Raw genomic sequence first — 18,639 nt, 5'->3', positions numbered from 1 at the left:
GTAATTAATCCTCGGCAGGGCAGCATCATGCAGGTACAGCGAGCCATAGGGTCACAAAAAACAAATCCTGTGGCCCATCCAGTCCGTACCACCCTCCCAGCTAGTCCCAATTGCCCGCATTTGATCCATATTGTGGAACCCTAGAATGTACGGCATGGAGTTAGGCCCTTCGGCCCAAATTGGTCCATGCTGACCAAAAAGCCCATTTTAAGCTAACCCATTTGCCTGCATTTTCCTTTCCACGTATCTGTCCAAATGTCGCCCACTCAGCTACTTCCTCTGGCAACTCATATAGAATCCCTAAAGTGCAGAAAGAGGCCATTCAGCCCATTGAGCCAGCACCGACAACGATCCCACCCAAGCCCCTAACCCCACAGTTTTACCCTGCTGATCCCCCTGACACAAAGGAGCACTTTACCATTAACAATCCGCCAAACCTTTGGACTGTGGGAGGAAACAGGAGCACCCGGAGGAAACGCACACAGACACGGGGAGAGAATGTGCAAACCCCACACGGACAGTGACCCGAGGCCGGAATTGAACCCGGGTCCCTGGTGCTGTGAGGCAGCAGTGCTAACCACCGTGCCACCCACAAAATCCCTCTAATCTTTTCCCATCCACGTACTTACCCAAAATAACAGTTTTGCAGTCATCATGAGACTTCGTAATTCCAGATTTTTATTGAATTCAAAGCGATTAGGAAGGCAAATGGAACCTTTATTGCGTAGGAGGATGGAGTATAAAAGTCAGGAAGTTTTGCAACAGCTGCATTGTTGAGGCTTCACCTGGAGGACTCTGTACAGTTTTGTTCTCCTTACTTTATTTGTTCATTCGTGGGACGTGGGTGCTGCTGGGTGGCCAGCATTTATTGTCCATCCCTCGTTCAGCACAGTGGCATGGTGGTTAACGCTGCTGCCTCACAGCGCCAGAGACCAATCCTTGACTCGGGTCACTGTCTGTGTGGCGTCTGCAAATTCCCCTCGTGTCTGCTTGGGTTTCCTTCGGGTGCTCCGGTTTCCTCCCACACTCCGGAAATTAGATTGGTTGGTCATGCTAAATAGCCCCTTAAAGTCAGGGGGACTGGGAGTGTAAATATGTGGGGTTATGGGGATAGGACCTGGTGGGATTGTGGTCAGTGCAGGCTCGATGGGCCAAATGGCCTCCTTCTGCACTGTAGATTCTATCACTCAAATTCACTGAAACAAAACCTCTGCTTTATTCAACACTTCAGTACCAAACTCTAAATTCACAACAGTTGCAACACTTTAATTCACTTTACTTCAACTCACTAACTCTGAACTTTTAACTGAAAACTGAGCAAACTGGCCAGGTCTGCTCCCTCATGGTCCTTTATTTTCTTTGCCGGGTCTCAGGTTGTGGCTGGAGACAATAGCTGAAACTGCACCTTTTTAATCCCCAAACTTTTCCAACCTTCCAGAAAGGTCTCCAACACTCAGCCAAAGATATCACCTGAAATCAATCACAATGTTCGATCACAGCCAATGGAATTATAAGCCTGTTAGTTTAACGTCTGTTGTAGGTAAAATGTTAGAATCCGTCATCAAGGAGGAAATAGCGAGGCATCTTGAGGGGAACTGCTTGATAGAGCAGACGCAGCACGGTTTCGTTAAGGGGAAGTCGTGTCTGACAAATTTATTGGAGTTCTATGAGGATGTGTCTAGGGCAGTGGATAGAGGAGAGCCGGTGGATGTGGTCTTTCTTGATTTTCAGAAGGCGTTTGACAAAGTACCTCACAAGAGGTTATTGCAGAAGGTCAGGGGGCATGGAGTTGGGGGTAGGGTGTTAGCGTGGATAGAGGACTGGTTGTCAAATAGGAGGCAGAGAGTGGGGGTCAATGGGTGCTATTCGGATTGGCGGATGGTGACTAGTGGAGTGCCCCAGGGGTCGGTGCTGGGGCCTCAGCTATTTACCATTTATATAGATGATCTGGAGGAGGGAACCGAGTGTAGGGTGTCGAAATTTGCTGATGACACCAAAATTGGTGGAAAGGCAAATTGTGCAGAGGGTGGGGAGAGTCTACAGAAGGATCTAGATAGGCTGGGCGAATGGGCCAAGAAATGGCAAATGGAATTGAATGTTGGCAAGTGTGAGGTGGTCCACTTTGGTAGGAATAACGGTAGGAAGGATTATTACTTACGTGGAGAAAAACTGCAGCAGACAACAGTGCAGAGGGACCTCGGGGTCCTTGTGCATGAGTCGCAAAAACCCAGCTTGCAGGTGCAGCAGGTGGTCAGGAAGGCGAATGGGATGCTGGCCTTCATCGCGAGGGGGATTGAATATAAAAGTAGGGAGGTCTTGCTGCGGCTGTATAGGGCATTGGTGAGGCCGCAGCTGGAGTACTGTGTGCAGTTTTGGGCACTGTACTTACGCAAGGATATTTTGGCCTTGGAGGGAGTGCAGAGGAGGTTTACTAGGCTGATGCCGGAGTTGAGGGGGTTGAGCTATGAGGAGAGGCTGAATAAACTAGGGTTGTACTCGTTAGAGTTTAGAAGAATGAGGGGAGATCTCATTGAGACGTATAAGATGATGAATGGGATGGATAGGATAGAGGTGGAGAGACTCTTCCCGCTCAGAAAGGATAGTAGGACTAGGGGGCACAGCCTCAAGATAAAGGGGGGGCGGTTTAGAACGGAGTTGAGGAGGAACTTCTTCACTCAAAGGGTGGTGAATCTCTGGAATTCTCTGCCAGTTGAAGTGGTGGAGGCTGCCTCGCTAAATATTTTTAAGACGCGGGTTGATGGGTTTTCGATAAGCGAGGGGATTAAGGGTTATGGGGAGAGGGCGGGAATGTGGAACTGAGCCACGACAGATCAGCCATGATCTTATTGAATGGCGGGGCAGGCTCGAAGGGCTAGTTGGCCTACTCCTGCTCCTATTTCTTATGACTTATGACTTATTCCAAACTGCACGTTAATCACATAGCATCAACCGCACGTGGATATGGCGGGAAACCTCGGTGCCACGAAGTCTAGCACAAAATGAACAACTACCCCTATTTGGTCAGCACAGGAAGTGTCAGGTCACAGGACAGGTCACGACTTTCAGCAGCTTCTAACCAGCATCTTCTGTTTAATTAGAACTTGACCAAAGTTCCCAGCATGCTTGACTCGCATTGGCACAATTGCTCTTACAGCTAATATTGCTGTTGTTATTCTTCATGCGACCACAGAGGATTTTTTTTTCGCCCAGAGGGTGGTTGGAGTCTGGAACGAACTTCCTGAGAGGGTGTTGGAGGCAGGTTTTCCATCTTGATATTCGAAAGGCAGTTGGATTGTTATTTGCAAAGGAACAATGTGCAAGGTTATGGGGACAAGGTGGAGAGTGGGACAAGGCAGAATGCTCTGTCAGCGAGCTGGTACAGACTCAGTGGGCTGACTGGTCACTTCCTGCACTGTAAAGATTCCCTCAAAGGGGGATGAACCTGCGGAATTCTCTGCCAAAGAAAGCCAAGGAGGCCAAACCACTGAATATACTTTAGAAAGAGATAGAAAGTGTTCAGAATTTAATGGCATTAAGGAGTATGGGGAGAAAGCGGGAATATGGCAGAATCTTGGAACCCCTACAGTGTAGAAGGAGGCCATTCAGTCCATCGAGTCTGCACTGAAAACAGTCTCACGCAGGCCCTATCCCCATAGCCCCTGTATTTACCCTGCTAATCTTCCTGACACTAAAGGGCTATTTAGCACGGCCAATCCAGCATGCCTTTCAGACTGTGGGAGGAAACCCATACAGACATGGGGAGAACGTGCAGACTTCACACAGACAGTGACCCAAGCCAGGAATCGAACCCAGGCCCCTGGCACTGTGAGCTGCCCAGAACGGTGAAACAGTCTCAAAGGGCCGAATGGCCGCCTCCTGCTCCTGGTTTCTATGAGCCATCCGGCATCAGGCAAAGGCAAATTTTACTTTAGCATGGGCAAATAAGTGAAAATTCAGCCCCAAGTGAAGGGGGCTTGAACCCACATCTGTGTGGGGGTGCGGGCTTTCCACTGGGCCACAGCTGCCAGCTGTGCGTCCTGCGGTCATTGTGAGAGGGCGCCCTGCCTCGGAGGGACGGGGATTAGTGGTCAGTGAAATGAGAAGCCCCTTGTCCGTTGAGGATGAGTAATTATGGCCTCACTGCCCCCCCCCCCGCAAGGTAGACTGTGTCACTGCTGCTGTTTGCCCTCCCTGGTCCCCTCCCCTCCCCTCCTCCAGCTTCCTGATATTCACCCTTTAATAAAGCCTATTGGAATCAGTCAGCCACACTTCAATATTGAGCTGACTGATCTTCCTTTGGCAAATCCGGTCAGAGCTGTGGACCTGGCTGGCTGCAGGATATCAATTTCCTTCGCTCTGCCTCGCGATCGTCTGACTAAACCCAGCATGGACTGGGGAACTGAACCCAGGACCTGTTAACCCGGTTCCCCCGCTTTCCCCAATCTCACCAGCTGGAAGGTATAAATGGGATCCTGCTGTGCACAAGAACACAGGAAATAGGGGGAGGAGTAGGCCATTCGGCCCTTTGAGCCTGTTCCACCATTTAGTACGATCACGGCTGATCTTCTATCTCAACTCTGCATTCCCACTCTCTCCCAAATGGGCGGCACTGGTTAACACTGCTGCCTCACAGCACCAGGGACCTGGGTTCGATTCCCGGCTCGGGTCACTGTCTGTGCAGAGTTTGCATGTTCTCCCCATGTCTGTGTGGGTTTCCTCCAGGTGGTCCGGTTTCCTCCCACAGTCTGAAAGACGTGCTGGTTAGGTGTTAAATTCTCTGAACAGGCGCCGGAGTGTGGCGACCAGAGGATTTTCACAGTAACTTCATTGCAGTGTTAATGTAAACCTACTCATGTCACTAATAAAATAAATAAATGCCCTTTGACCCATGTAGAGTCTAGAAAACTATTTCCTTCTTAAATATACTCAGTCACTTGGCCTCCATGGTCTTCTGTGGTCGAGAATTCCAGGGCCCCTGGTTCTAGGCCCCTTCAGCCTGAGGAACAACATCCAGTCTGTCCATCCCTGTCAGAGTTTTATATCTTTCAATGAGATCCCCTCTCATCGTTCTAAACTCTGTGAATTCAGGTCCAGTCAACCCAACCTCTCCTCACACGACAATGCTGCCATCCCAGGAATCAGTCTGGCGAATCCTTGTCACGTTCCCTGGATCTTAGTCTTCAACTCCACTTTCCCGATCGTTGCCCCTGTCCATTGATGCCCTGAGAAGACAAAAACTCTCTCTATCCCCCGGCTGTCAATGTACTCGGCGATGGAGCTTCCACAGCCCCTTTGGGGTGGACAATTCCAAAGATTCACTACCCTCCGAGTGGAGCGGTGTCTCCTCATCTCGACCCTAAAGGGTCGTTCCCCTCTCCCCAGCCCCCCTCCCCTCCCGCCCATCCCAAGGCAGTGCCGTTAGCAAGAATCTTTCGTTCTCGGAATCCAAGCTCAGTGGCAGGTACGAAATTCGGAATGAGTCTCAGTAGGGTGGGTCGTGGAGGAGGGGGCACGGAGGTTTGTGTGTGTTCATGTAATGGTTGTAAATAGCTGACTACCCATGATTCCATGAGGGGGGTGAGCAGGAAATACTGTCCCTGGCTTGCCTTGGGGGGGCTGAATGCCAGGCTGCCATATTTAAACCAGGATGTTCGGGTTCTGGCGAATCCTGGATTATCGTGGACCAGGTGATGTTTGACCCTCCATCCCACCATCAGCCTCATTCCCATCTCCACCCCCCCCCCCCCCCCCCCAACCCCCCGTCCCCACCTCCACCCCGGTTCAGCGTAGCCTCCCTGGCCTTGGCGGAGGTCTCAGTGGAGGTTAGCGCCCATGCAGCCAACCACAGAACTGCCCAGGAACGCAGGAAGGAGGTGAATGATCTGCCACGCTCCATCAGGGTAAGGGGCGCCTTGCTTGTTAACCACTTACTGGGGAGGGTTCAGCAGCTGCTGTAGGCACACATTCTCCTGAACTGTTCCAAGCGGCCTGTGGGGCGACTATTAATCCTTCTCTCTCTGTCCACAGGACTGGAACATCCACAACAAGAGGGAGCGGGGAATCTTCCGAGCATTCCCCAAGAAGGGTGAAGCAGCGAATACCCACCTCAAAGTCGGGGAAGAAGTCAAGCTCAGGTCTACATCATTTATACGCAGTGACCAACGTGAAGGTTTTAATTTCTCACTGGCCCGGAACTTAATTTCAGGGCGGGGAACAACTTGATTCGGGTGGGCTGGTCCTTTAATGAGCATGAATGATGTGCTAATACCTGCCAAATGTCTTCCCCACAATGTTCCTCTTGGAAGCCGTCTGGAAATAGATCTTTGGCCTCGCGCTAAATGAACTTTCCCCCACTCGCCACGCTTCCCACTGCCGGAGTTCGGAAGATCCTTCTCCCACGACCAGGGGAAACTACCTCTCAAAGCCCCGTCAGAGTGTTATGCAGGTTTCAATGAGATCGCCTCTCATTCTCCTAAACTCCAGAGGATATAAACCCAGTTTACTCAGCATCTCATCATAGGGCGGCACGGTGGCACAGCCGTTAGCACTGCTGCCTCACAGCGCCAGGGTCCTGGGTTTGATTCCCACCCTTGGCTCACTGTCTGTGTGGAGTTTGCACATTCTCCCTGTGTCTGCGTGGGTTTCCTCCAGGTGCTCCGGTTTCCCCCCACAGTCTGAAAGATGTGCTGGTTAGGTGCTAAGTTCTCCCTCAGTGTAGCTGAACAGGCGCCGGAGTATGGCAACAGGGGGATTTTCACAGTAACTTCATTGCAGTGTTAATGTAAACCTACTTGTGATATTAATAAATAAACTTCAAACTTTGAGACAATCCCTCATCCCAGCTGTGAATTTAGTGAACCTCCACTAAACCACCTCCTATATTAGTGTGTTCTTTCTTAAATGTGGAGAGCAAATCTGCACTCACTATTCCAGATGTGATCTCAGCAAATCTCAGAACTATTGCAGCAAGACCTCTTTATTCTTGTAATTAAACCTCTTTCATTGAAGGCCAACATGTCTAAAAGTTTGAAGTTTATTTATTAGTGTCACAAGTCGGCTTACATTAACACTGCAATGAAGTTGCTGTGAAAATCCCCTAGTTGCCATTCTCCACCGTCTGTTCAGGTACACTGAGGAAGAATTTAGCGTGGCGAATCCACCTAACCAGCACGTCTTTTGGACTGTGGAAGGAACTGCAGAGGAAACCCACGCAGGCATGGGATGAACGTGCAGACTTTGCATAGACAGTAACCCAAGCCAGGAATCGAACCCAGATCCTTGGCGCTGTGAGGCAGCAGTGCTAACCAGTGTACCACTGTGCTGCATATTTCCCTTCCAAATTGCTTGCCGAACCTGAATGCAAACTTTCCGTGTTCTGCATAAAAGGACACCTACGTCTCCTTGAACATCAATACTTACAAGTTTCACATCTTTTAAAAAATTCTGCTTTTCTATTCTTACAACCAAAGTGAATAACTTCACTGTCCCCCGCTGTACACTCCATCTGCCATCTTGCAGCACACTCTGTATCTCTTTGCAGCCTCTCTGTGTCCTGCCTGCAGCTTCCCTTCCCACCCAGTTTGGCATCATCAGCAAATTTTGATACATTACTCTTGTCTCGTCACCTGAGCTATTAATATAAATTATGAATAGCTGAGGCCCCAGCACTGATCCTTGCGGCACTCCATTATTCACTGTCTGACAACTTGAAAAAGCCCCTTTTATGCCCACTCTCTGTTTTCTATCCATGCCAAATGATCACCTCCAATTCCGTGAGCCCTTGTCTTGCCTATTAAACTTTTGTGTGGTACCTTATTGAATGCCTTTTGGAAATCCAGGGATACCGCATCTACTTGTTCCCCTTTATCTGTTCTACTAGTTACATCCTCAAAAAACTCTGTTCAATTTGTTTACCCTTTAGCAAATGACTTTGTTCTAATCATATTATACTTTTTTTCTAAGTGCATTATTAAGACTTGACACAGTGGTTAGCACTACTGCCTCACAGCGCCAGGGTCTCAGTTTTGATTCCTGGCTGTGTGGAGTCTGCACATTCCCCCCATATCTGTACGGGTTTCTTCCAGGTAGTCCGGTTTCCTCCCACAGTCTGAAAGACATGCTTGTTACTTGCACTGACCATGCCAAATTCTCCCTCAGTTACCCGAACAGGTACCGGAGTGTGGCAACTAGGGGATTTTCACAGTAACTTCATTGAAATGTTAATGTAACCCTACGTGTGACTAATAAATAAAACTTTAAATCAACTACTGATATCAGACCAACTGGACCCCTCTTCACCTCACACTGCTTTCTTGAAAAGCAGGGTAATATTTTGCAGCTTCCAATTTTTTTGATTTGATTTGATTTATTATTGTCACATGTATTAACATACAGTGAAAAGTATTGTTCCATGTGCGCTATACAGATAAAACATACCGTTAATAGAGAAGGAAAGGAGAGAGTGCAGAATGTAGCATTACAGTCATAGGTAGGGTGTAGAGAAAGATCAACTTTATGCAAGATAGGTCTATTCAAAAGTCTGACAGCAGCAGGGAAGAAGCTATTTTGAGTCAGTTGGTACGTGACCTCAGACTTTTGTATCTTTTTCCCAATGATAAAGGTGAAGGAGGGAATACCCGGGCTGCGTGGGGTCCTTAGTTATGCTGGCTGCTTTTCCGAGACAGCAGGAAGTGTAGACAGAGTCAATGGATGGGAGGCTGGTTTGCATGATGGATTGGGTTACATTCATGACCTTTTGTAGTTCCTTGTGGTTTTGGGCAGAGCAGGAGCCATACCAAGCTGTGATACTACCAGAAAGAATGCTTTCTATGGTGCATCTGTAAAAGTTGTAAAAACGTAATGGGACTATTCCCAAATCTAAGGGATTTTGGAAAATCACAGCCAGTGTATCCACTATCTAATGATGCGACAGCAATAGTCTCTCTCTGTGTGAGGCAGCAGCGCTAATCACTGTGCCACTGTGCCATCCTTTTCGCGAAAGTGTCAGAGAGTGAGGGCCTGGGATTGAGCAAGTGTCGGGATTGCAGACTGGGATTCTGATCTGGTAAGAGATGATCCCCGCCTATGTATCTCCATCTGACATTCCGGCTGGGATTAATGGTGACGCCGGTGGGTTTAGTTGGGGATTGGGAAAGGAGGGCAGGCCTGAAGGGCAGTATTAGATAACATTTTCCCATGGGCAGAGCTGTGTTGTGCTGACTGTCTTTCTCCGCTCCCCTCTTTCTCCTCCCAAACCTTCTCTGCTCTTGTTTTGCAGGTTCGCATTTACTCCACCCTCCCCCGTTCTCTCTCCCTCTTGAGGATGGAGGCCCGGATCCTGATTTTCGCCGTGCTGATCCCACCCGGCCTGCTCTCGGCATCTTGGAACGGCACCATAGGTAATAGGCCTCAGGCCTCCCACTATCCCCAAAGGTTCGCATTCCCTCGAGTGTAAATGGTCAAGGGGACTGTGGTTAGACCCAGGAGTTTGGGACCTGGGAAAGGATTTGGTGGGGGCCACGGTCGGGAGAGAACCCAGGGTGAATCCAAAACTGGAATTTCCAAATGAGAACAGGTGATGTCAGGAAGGAGTGCCCCACACCAAGGCCAATTGAGATCTAGAATATCCCCCACCTCGCAAAACACTGTCAAGGATGGGGAATAACAGGAAATATCTAGACAAATATCAGTGGATAATTCTGCGGGAAATGGTGATTTTGTTCATAAATTTCTTTCTCTTCCTTCTTGGGGCCATTGGGGCATTTATTGCCCATCCCTAATTGCCCTTGAACTGAGTGCCTCGCTAGGCCATGTCAGAGGGCAGTTGAGAGTCAACCACATTGCTGTGGCTCTGGAGTCACATGTAGGCCAGACTGGGTAAGGATGCAGATTACCTTCCCTGAAGGACATTAGTGAACCAGATAGATTTTTCCGACAATCAACAATGGTTTCGTGGTCATCTGTAGATTTTTAATTCCAGATTACTTTAACCAAATTCAAATTTCACCATCTGCCGGGATGGGATTTGAACTTGGGTCCCCAGAACTTTACCATGGATTTAGTGACAATACCACAGCACCATTGCCTACCCTAGAATATTAATGGAGTTGAGCTGCAGGAGAGCACGGTGGCACAGTGGTTAGTAGTGCTGCCTCACAGCTCCAGGATCCTGGGATCGATTCCCGGCTTGGGTCACTGTCTATGTGGAGTTTGCACATTCTCCTCGTGTCTGCATGGGTTTCCTCCGGGTGCTCCGGTTTCCTTCCACAGTCCAAAGATGGGCGGGTTAGGTTGATTGGCTATGCTAAATTGCCCCTTAGTGTCAGGGGGATTAGCAGAGTAAATATCCGAGGTTATGGGAATAGGGCCAGGGTGGGATTGTGGTCGGTGCAGGCTCTTGGGCTGAATGGCCTCCTTCTGTAGGATTCTATATAAATACTCCAAAGGTATGCAGGCTAGGTAGATTGGCCATGTTAAATTGTCCCTGAGCTTAAAGTTAAAGTTTATTTATTAGTCACAAGTAAGGTTTACATTAACACTGCAATGAAGTTACTGTGAAATTCCCCTAGTCGCCACAGTCCACTGCCGCCTGTTCAGATCAACGCATCTAACCAGCACATCTTTCAGAGAGCGGGAGGAAACCAGAGCACCCTGAGGAAACCCATGCAGACATGGTAAGAACATGCAGACTCCGCACAGTGATGCAAGCTGGGAATTGAACCCGGGTCCCTGGTGCTGTGAAGCAACAGTGCTAATCTGTGTGCCATCATGCTGCCCAAAGTGGGACGTAAGCACCCAAAGATATGTAGTTTAGGTGGATTAGTTATGGGAAACATGTGGGGTTATGGGAGCAGGAGGCAGGGTAGGATGCTCTGTCAGAGAGTTGATGCAGACTTGATGGGCTGAATGGCCTCCGTCTGCACTGTCAGAATTCTATGACAAGCCATGAACTATTGGAGTAACAGGGCATGATGGGCTGAATGGCCTCCTGTGGTTATCTGCCAAGCTCCAAAGGGGAGTGTATAGAGGAGAAAGTTGGGATGGAGCTGGGGAGGGATTGGAGGGGAGGGAGGGAGTGGGATCGGGGGAGGGAGGGAGGGGAGTAGGGTGTGCGGGAGAGAATGGGGGGAGTGTGTGGCGGAGGGAGCAGGGGAAGGGAGCAAGGGAGGGAGAGCGTGGGGGGAGAGAGTGCCCAGGAATGGCTGGTGTTTGGGACAGGCGGTTCACATCCTCCTGTGGTGGAGGGTAGGTGATCCCTCCCGCTCCTGCGGTGACATTCCCCATGGTTTGATTCCTTTTGGTGGTTTTCCAGGATGCCGGAAGATCCGGCCTCCGCCGGACGGTGGGATCCGCTACCCCGGGCTGACCCAGGAGCAGATCTACTCCATCGAGATCCTGCCGGTGGCCTACGAGATCGAGTTTGTCTGCAGGGTGAACCGGGAGCTGGAGGGCCCGAGGGTCCGTAAGTGTCTGGACAACGGCATGTGGACCGACATGGACAAGCGCAGCCGCTGTGGTGAGTGTCCACGGGCAACGGGTCAGACACTGTCCTTTCCCCCTCTGGGACTGGGTGGGACAGTGGGTCAGACACTGTCCTTTCCCCCTCTGGGACTGGGTGGGACAGTGGGTCAGACACTGTCCTTTCCCCCTCTGGGACTGGATCCTGATGCGGGATGTTTGCAGTGTTGACAGAGTCTCACTAACGTTCTCTCTGCCTCCCTCTCCCCACAGTGCGGAACTGCTCGAGACTGGCCCTCAAACTGGAGAATGGTTACGTGTTGCAGAATGGGTACGTGGTTACCCCAGATAGGGTGAAGGTCCCTGTGGAGGGCACGGTGCTGGAATATCATTGCAATCCCGGATTCACCCTGGTCGGAAGCTCCAGTCGATTCTGCACCAGGTTTGGGAAATGGAACACCAGCAAACCCATCTGTAAAGGTGAGAGAGAGGGGGAGAGGGAGAGAGAGAGAGACAGAGAGATAAACGGAGAGAGATATAGACAGAGAGAGAGAGAAATAGAGATAGGGAGACAGAGAGAGATAGAGCGAGAGAGACAGGGAGAGACAAACGGAGAGAGATACAGAGACAGAGAGGGAGACAGAGAGATAGACAGACAGATGGGGTAGAGAAGGATGCATGGGTGGAGGGCGGTAAAGAGAGAGCAGTATGGTGGAGTGTGGTAGAAAGTGAGGAATGGAGGGAGTGCAGTAGAAAGAAGGATGGGTGGAGTGCGGTAGAGAGAGAAAGGGATGGATGGAGTGTGGTAGAGAGAGAGATGGAGGGAGTTCGGTGGAAAGAAGGATGGAGGGAGTGCAGTAGAAACAGGGATGTAGGGAATGCGATAGAGTGAGGGATGAAGGGAGTGCAGTAGAGAGAGGGATGGAGGGAATATGGTAGAGAGAGGGAGGGATGGGTGGAGTGTGGTATGGGATGTTGAGGCTGTGTGGTTGATGTTAATGAGCTGTGTTGAGTTACTGTGTCACTGAGGGTGATGTGTGTCTCTCTTGTGTTTCAGTGGACCGCACTGTGAGCCGCCCACCACACAGTGAGTAACCAGTGTTGGGTGTGGGTGGGCTGGTTGGGCTCTGAGTGATGCGGGCAGTTATTTAAACCTCACATTCCCGAGGGCCCGTTCTGAGGATATGTCTGGGGTTTTCCCCACCCGCCATCCCCGTCTGGATCAGTCTCCATTGCTGTGGTGATGAACGATTGACATGGTGTGGTTGATTTTACCAGAAAGGTCAGAGTTCATCTAAACCCCCCCCCCCCCACCAGCAATGGTGAACTGATGGTACCGTTTGCCCATCTGCTCTCCCCTTATCAAATGGCAACTGGTACAGATACTCTCTTCTGGGTGCCATGGCAACCAGTCACAGACACCCCCCCACCCCCACTCCAATATTAGTATCGAGCGGGTATCCCACTTGCCCCTGAGGTAAGTGTACCCTGGCCAGTACCCGGGCCTCACTCTTGCTCACCCCTGCTGCTCAAGGTGGGTGAGATTGGGGGTTGGTGGTGGGGGGAGTGGGGGCAGTAGGCATTTGCCCCACCCTAGGGCCAGTGTTTGTCAGCATAATTCGGAGCTAAACTCCCCCACCCCTCCCCCCACCGTCCCACAAACACCACAGACCCCCTCCCTCAGCTGAGGTCACTCCTTCTGCACCTCTAGCCGGTCTGACCCAGGGAGCAGCGCTGAGCAGTGCCCCCCCACCCCCGTGTCCACACCCTCCTCCTCCTGCTGCCTCACTCTGTACCTCACCACCTCACACTGCCTCGTCTGGAGTACAGGCCACTCGGCCCCTCCACCCTGTTCCAGCCACTCGTTCAGAATATTGAATACAGGAGTTGAGACGTCTTGTTGAAGTTGTACGAGACATTAGTAAGGCCACCCTTGGAATACTGTGTGTAGTTCTGGTAATCCTATTATAGAAAGGATATTATTAAACTAGAAAGAGTGCAGAAAAGATTTACCAGGATGCTACTGGGACTTGATGGATTGAGCTATAAGAAGAGGCTGGATAGACTGGGACTTTTTTCTGTGGAGTGTAGAAGGCTGAGGGTGATCTGATAGAGGTCTACAAAATAATGAGGGGCACAATGAGCTAGATAGGCAATATCTTTTCCCAAAGGTAGGGGAGTCTAAAACCAGAGGTCATAGGTTTAAGGTGAGAGGGAAGAAATACAAAAGGGTCCAGAGAGACAATTCTTTCACACAGCGGGTGGTGAGTGTCTGGAACAATCTGCCAGAGGTAGCAGTAGAGATGGGTACAATTTTGTCTTTTAAAAAGCATTTAGTTAGTTACATAGAGGGATATGGGCCAAATGCAGATAATTGGGATTAGCTTAGAGGTTTCTAAAAAAAAGGGCGGCATGAACAAGCTGGGCCGAGGGGCCTGTTTCCGTGCTGTATGACTCTCTGACTCACTCAGCTGACGGCGTGGCTGACCTCTGCTTTCTGCCCACCTGACCTTTCAATCCTCTCCTCCTAACCAACAGTAGACCCAGCATTGGAAACATCCCCGTTAACCACACAACACCTCAGTAACCCTTTCATAGGGACAGATTTACTATCTCTGCTGTGTGTCATGTGTTTGTGCTTATGTGTGTGTGTGTATATTTGTGTGTGTGTGTATTTGTGTGTGTATTTGAGTGTGTCTATGTGTGTGTGTGTGTATTTGTGTGTGTGTGTGTGTATTTGTGTGTGCATTTGTGTGTGTGTGTGTGTGTGTGTGTGTATTTGTGTGTGTGTGTGTGTGTGTGTGTGTATTTGTGTGTGTGTGTATTTGTGTGTGTATTTGAGTGTGTCTATGTGTGTGTGTGTGTATTTGTGTGTGTGTGTGTGTATTTGTGTGTGTGTGTGTTTATTTGTGTGTGAGAGTATGTGTGTGTGCATATAAATGTGTGTGTGTGTATGTATGAATGTGTGCGTGTGCATGAGTGTATATTTGTGCATATTTGTGTGTGTGTATGCATATTTGTGTGAATGAGTCTGTGTGTATATGTAAACGTAAGTGTGTGTACATGTGTATGTGCATATATGTGTGTGTGTATATATATATGTGTATATGTGTGTATGTGTATGAGTACATATTTGTGTGTGTGTTTGTGTGTATATGTATATGTAAGTGCATGTATATGTGTGTGAGTATGTGTGTGTGTCTGTGCTAACCTCACTCCGAGTGACCTCGCTCTTGGTTCACGTTGAGGTTTTGGATTCCCTGATTTCTACCTGTATCCTGGGAATGTGAAAACCCGGCAGGAGACTCCAGGAAAGAGCTTCCCAATTCAGTTCACTGCCTTCCTGCTCACCCCTACCCGATATCCCCGGGATGATATCTCTCTGCCTCTATTACTTACCCACATCCCATCGGAAAGTTATTATTGAATCTTCCTCCACCGCCCCCCCCATGCAGGCAGCACCTTCCCGATCACAGCAACTCGCTGCGTTACAAATCAGACTCTTTCCTCCTGCCCCCTGTGTTTCTATACACCGTATGTGTGTCCTCTGCTTACCCACTCTCCTGTCACTGGAGACTCCTCTTTATTTAACTGATTTGGACAGTTCCGTCACTTGTTCCCTTTACACTGGAATGGCCGGAATGCTGCTGCACAGCGGGATCGCGATGTGCTCGAAGGCCCAGGGACAGTATTGGGAAGGCAAATGGAATATTGGCCTTTATTGCAGAGGGAGGGATGGATTATAAAGATTGGGAAGTCTTGCTGCAAACTGTACAGAGCGTTGGCAAGACTTCGATCAGGATTTTCCCGCCCCGCTTGCCCCCAGAGCCAGAAAATCCCACCTGAGGCCAACGGACCTTTGCGAGGCCTGTGTCCCGGCTGAATCCCATGGAGGGAGGAATGGGAGAATTCGGCTCCTTCTCTGGAACACTGTAGGTGGCTTTGGTCTCCTCACTTCAGCAGGGGGAAGCGGGGCGGCAGGGATACACCCGCACTGGAAACAGTGCCGAGGAGGTTCACTGAGCTGATTCCTGGGCTAAGGTGGTTTGTCTTGTAGAGCAGGCTGGGTCTATACTCCTTGGCATTTAGAATTGATTTGGTTTTTAAATTGATTTGATTTATTATTGTCACATGTATTCACATACACTGAAAAGCATTATTTCTTGCTCGCTATCCAGACAAGCATACCGTTCATAGAGAAGGAAAGGAGAGGGTGCAGAATGTAGTGTTACAGTCATAGCTAGGGTGTAGAGAATGAGCGACTTAGTGCAAGGTAGGTCTATTTAATAGTCTGATAGAAGCAGGGAGGAAACTGTTCTTGAGTCCATTGGTACATGACCTCAGACTTTTGTATCTTTTTCCCAAAGGAGGAAGGTGGAAGAGAGAATGTCCGGGGTGTGTGGGATCCTTAGTTATACTGGCTGCTTTACCGAGGCAGCGGGAAGTGTAGACGGTGTCAATGGATGGGAGGCTGGTTTGCATGATGGTTTGGGCTACATTCACAATCATTTGTAGTTTCTTGGGCAGAGCAGGAGCCATACCAAGCTGTGATACAACCAGAAAGGGTGCTTTCTACGGTGCATCTGTAAAAGTTGGTGAGAGTCGTAGCTGACATGCCAAATTTCCTTAGTCTCCTGAGGAAGATGAATGAGAGGTGATCTCATTATAAGATTGTGAGGGAGGCTCGACAGGGCAGATGCTGAGACGATGTGTCCCCACCTGGATTGGTCTCTGGATTGTCAGCCCAGTGAGGCGCCCATGACGCCATGTTGTAAAGGAGGGCTGGGCCCTCATGGGCAACTTAGGCTAGTGAGTGGGCCACAAGATTGAAATGGGGCTTGTTCATTAACCATCACCCCAGAATAAAGTTAAATACATTTAATATGCACCGAATATTTCCTACTGAGTTATAGAAAATACCCAGTTTAAGAGAATGGTGGACTCTGAACCTTTGAATGGTTTAAAGGAGGAGATAGATACATTTCTAATTAAAAACAGGCTAAAGGGATATGAGGAACGGGTGGGGAGGTGGATCTGACACCTGGGGAGATCAGCCGTGATCTGATTAAATGGTGGGACTGCTCGAAGGGCTGAATTTCCCAACTTCTGCTCCTAATTCCGATGTTTCTTTGAATTGTCGTCAACTTCAGATGGTAAAATCAAAAACACTATTTACAATTGCCTTACTCAAAAGTCTCACAACACCAGGATAAAGTCCAACAGGTTTATTTGAAATGATGAGCTTTCGGAGCGCTGCTCCTTCCTAAGGTGAGCGCATATCATTGCAGTCATTCCAGTAGGAAAAAAACATCCCTGACTTGGATAGGAATCAGGGGAACGTGGCAACCCTGCACGTGGGCAATGGTCAACAGACTGTGCTGTGGGGCCGCAGTTAGAACCCGGGATCCCCCCAGCACCAACCATCAGACAGAGAGCATGGAGCGGCAGCACCACCCAGTGGCCACATTGTAGAATCACACACACACACACACACACACACACACACACAGACACACACACAGACACACACACACACACACACAGACACACACACACACACACACACACACACTGTCGCCGCAAAAACTTCGGCATTCATCCTGCAGTCATCTCAACCAACCCATCCCATCTGTCCCTGTCTAGTTTCCTCACCCTCTGGGACTGTACTCCTTGGCACCTCACTCCCTCAGTACTGACTCTCTGACAGTGCAGCACTCCCTCAGTACTGACTCTCTGACAGTGCAGCACTCCCTCAGTGCTGACCCTCTGACAGTGCAGCACTCCCTCAGTGCTGACCCTCTGACAGTGCAGCACTCCCTCAGTACTGACTCTCTGACAGTGCAGCACTCCCTCAGCACTGACCCTCTGACAGTGCAGCACTCCCTCAGCACTGACCCTCTCACAGTGCGGCACTCCCTCAGCACTGACCCTCTGACAGTGCAGCACTCCCTCAGCACTGACCCTCTGACAGTCCAGCACTCCCTCAGTACTGACCCTCTGACAGTGCGGCACTCCCTCAGTACTGACCCTCTGACAGTGCGGCACTCCCTCAGCACTGACCCTCTGACAGTGCAGCACTCCCTCAGCACTGACCCTCTGACAGTGCAGCACTCCCTCAGCACTGACCCTCTGACAGTCCAGCACTCCCTCAGTCCTGACCCTCTGACAGTGCAGCACTCCCTCAGTACTGACCCTCTGACAGTGCAGCACTCCCTCAGTACTGACCCTCTGACAGTGCGGCACTCCCTCAGTACTGACCCTCTGACAGTCCAGCACTCCCTCAGCACTGACCCTCTGACAGTGCAGCACTCCCTCAGTACTGACCCTCTGACAGTGCAGCACTCCCTCAGCACTGACCCTCTGACAGTGCAGCACTCCCTCAGTGCTGACCCTCTGACAGTGCGGCACTCCCTCAGTACTGACCCTCTGACAGTGCGGCACTCCCTCAGTACTGACCCTCTGACAGTGCAGCACTCCCTCAGTACTGACCCTCTGACAGTGCAGCACTCCCTCAGCACTGACCCTCTGACAGTGCAGCACTCCCTCAGTACTGACCCTCTGACAGTGCAGCACTCCCTCAGTACTGACCCTCTGACAGTGCGGCACTCCCTCAGTACTGACCCTCTGACAGTGCAGCACTCCCTCAGTACTGACCCTCTGACAGTGCAGCACTCCCTCAGTACTGACCCTCTGACAGTGCAGCACTCCCTCAGTACTGACCCTCTGACAGTGCAGCACTCCCTCAGTACTGACCCTCTGACAGTGCAGCGCTCCCTCAGTACTGACCCTCTGACAGTGCGGCACTCCCTCAGCACTGACCCTCTGACAGTGCAGCACTCCCTCAGTACTGACCCTCTGACAGTGCGGCACTCCCTCAGTACTGACCCTCTGACAGTGCAGCACTCCCTCAGTACTGACCCTCTGACAGTGCGGCACTCCCTCAGTACTGACCCTCTGACAGTGCGGCACTCCCTCAGTACTGACCCTCTGACAGTGCAGCACTCCCTCAGTGCTGACCCTCTGACAGTGCAGCACTCCCTCAGTACTGACCCTCTGACAGTGCAGCACTCCCTCAGTACTGACCCTCTGACAGTGCGGCACTCCCTCAGTACTGACCCTCTGACCGTGCAGCACTCCCTCAGTACTGACCCTCTGACAGTGCGGCACTCCCTCAGTACTGAC

At 50.3% G+C, this 18,639-nt stretch overlaps 1 protein-coding gene across 1 annotated transcript in view; it reads left to right on the top strand.

Annotated features, from left to right (window-relative positions):
* The window catches only part of LOC145348236 (gamma-aminobutyric acid type B receptor subunit 1-like), a 226,536-nt gene that overhangs the window by 80,906 nt on the left and 126,991 nt on the right, over positions 1 to 18,639 (top strand). Inside the window, exons 2-6 of the mRNA XM_080196436.1 lie at positions 6,028 to 6,134; positions 9,278 to 9,398; positions 11,312 to 11,515; positions 11,731 to 11,937; positions 12,515 to 12,544. Of these exons, the coding sequence (XP_080052562.1) occupies positions 9,323 to 9,398; positions 11,312 to 11,515; positions 11,731 to 11,937; positions 12,515 to 12,544 (517 nt within the window). The 5' untranslated portion in view covers positions 6,028 to 6,134; positions 9,278 to 9,322. The remainder of the gene's footprint in view (positions 1 to 6,027; positions 6,135 to 9,277; positions 9,399 to 11,311; positions 11,516 to 11,730; positions 11,938 to 12,514; positions 12,545 to 18,639) is intronic.

The sequence above is a fragment of the Carcharhinus amblyrhynchos genome, chromosome 9, assembly GCF_965287045.1.
Source record: "Carcharhinus amblyrhynchos chromosome 9, sCarAmb.v2.hapA, whole genome shotgun sequence".
Classification (NCBI taxonomy): Eukaryota; Metazoa; Chordata; class Chondrichthyes; order Carcharhiniformes; family Carcharhinidae; genus Carcharhinus; species Carcharhinus amblyrhynchos.
This window is presented reverse-complemented; position numbering and strand designations above follow the sequence as displayed.